At 61.3% G+C, this 1267-nt stretch overlaps 1 protein-coding gene across 1 annotated transcript; it reads left to right on the top strand.

The window, feature by feature from the left end:
- Nucleotides 1–660: 660 nt before the first annotated feature.
- LOC104165678 (tiggy-winkle hedgehog protein) lies at nucleotides 661–922 on the top strand (the record flags this gene model as incomplete). Its single annotated transcript, XM_009705371.1, has 1 exon — nucleotides 661–922. A coding segment is annotated over one exon (262 nt), but the record flags the coding sequence as incomplete, so codon positions are not given.
- Nucleotides 923–1267: the final 345 nt, after the last annotated feature.

Raw genomic sequence — 1267 nt, 5'->3', positions numbered from 1 at the left:
GGCTTTATCCCACATCATTTCTGCTCCAGCGCAATGGAGCTCTTGGGCAGGTTTGGCATTTCCCATGTGAGCAGAGGCTGGATGAAGCAATGAGGCTGCCCAGCGCTGCGTCCTTGTGCCTCAGGACTTGCAGAGTGATATCAAGCAGAGCTGTGCTGAGGCCTGGGCAGGTTGTTTCATTTGTGCCTGGGGACAGTGCTGGGGACCCTGGGGGATCCTCCCAGCCAGGATGCAGTAGGGTCTCAGCTCCCAAATCCTCCTCCTGTCAGCTGGAGCCCCTGGGGCAGTGCTAGCGCAGGGCAGGTGTCCTGTGAGCAGAGAGGGTGTTTCACCCCAGCCCAGGCTGTGCTGCCCAGCAGGCTTTCCAATGAGCCAGGGACTGAGGGAGAGATGGAGGAGGAGATGGGTACCCTGTTGGGGTGCACACCCTTGGGAGATGCTGTGTCAAATGGTGGGATATTGGGCACTGTGGGGAGTCTGGAGGGCATGGGCTGGACAAGGCACCTCATGTTCTCAGATCTTCCTCTGCTGGACCAGCTCCCAAAGTGTCTGAGGACCCAGAGAGGCTTCGTGGAAGCACGGTGGGATATGACCTGCCAACCAGGCAGCTAACTTCCCCCTCCAAAAGGCTTCTACTGAATCTGCCCCTCTGCCCTGCAGCGCTGCAAGGACCGCTTGAACTCCCTGGCCATCTCCGTCATGAATCAGTGGCCAGGGGTGAAGCTGCGGGTGACGGAGGGCTGGGACGAGGACGGGCACCACTCGGAGGAGTCACTGCATTACGAGGGCCGAGCCGTGGACATCACGACCTCGGACCGGGACCGCAACAAGTACGGCATGCTGGCTCGCCTGGCCGTGGAGGCTGGCTTCGACTGGGTCTACTACGAGTCCAAGGCGCACATCCACTGCTCCGTCAAGTCAGGTAAGGCTGGGGGGTCAGTGAGCAGGGCTGGGGGCTGGTCCCCCTTGTTGCGACATGCCTGGAGAGCCTGGCTGGCTGGGTGGGGGGCTCCCGGGGGGGGGTGCTGGCTCTCACAGCCTGATTTACCTATCTGGGGCAGACAGTCAGGTGGGGAGTGAGTCACACACCTGTGGCCAGCAGTGCCACGGGGCAAATTCCCCATCTAGCTCCTGCAGACCTGCATCCTGACCCACCTTCTCTACCCCCCCCTTTTTCCCACCCTACATCCCCTTCTCCCCCAGCCTGTGCCCCTAGTCTGCCCATCGTATCTGGCTCCCTTGCCTCTGCCCTTGCAGTCCCTTAGCA

Source organism: Cariama cristata, unplaced genomic scaffold (assembly GCF_000690535.1).
Source record: "Cariama cristata isolate BGI_N322 unplaced genomic scaffold, ASM69053v1 scaffold33188, whole genome shotgun sequence".
Taxonomy (NCBI): domain Eukaryota; kingdom Metazoa; phylum Chordata; class Aves; order Cariamiformes; family Cariamidae; genus Cariama; species Cariama cristata.
Note: the sequence above shows the minus strand (reverse complement) of the source record. Positions and strands in the feature narration are given on the sequence as shown.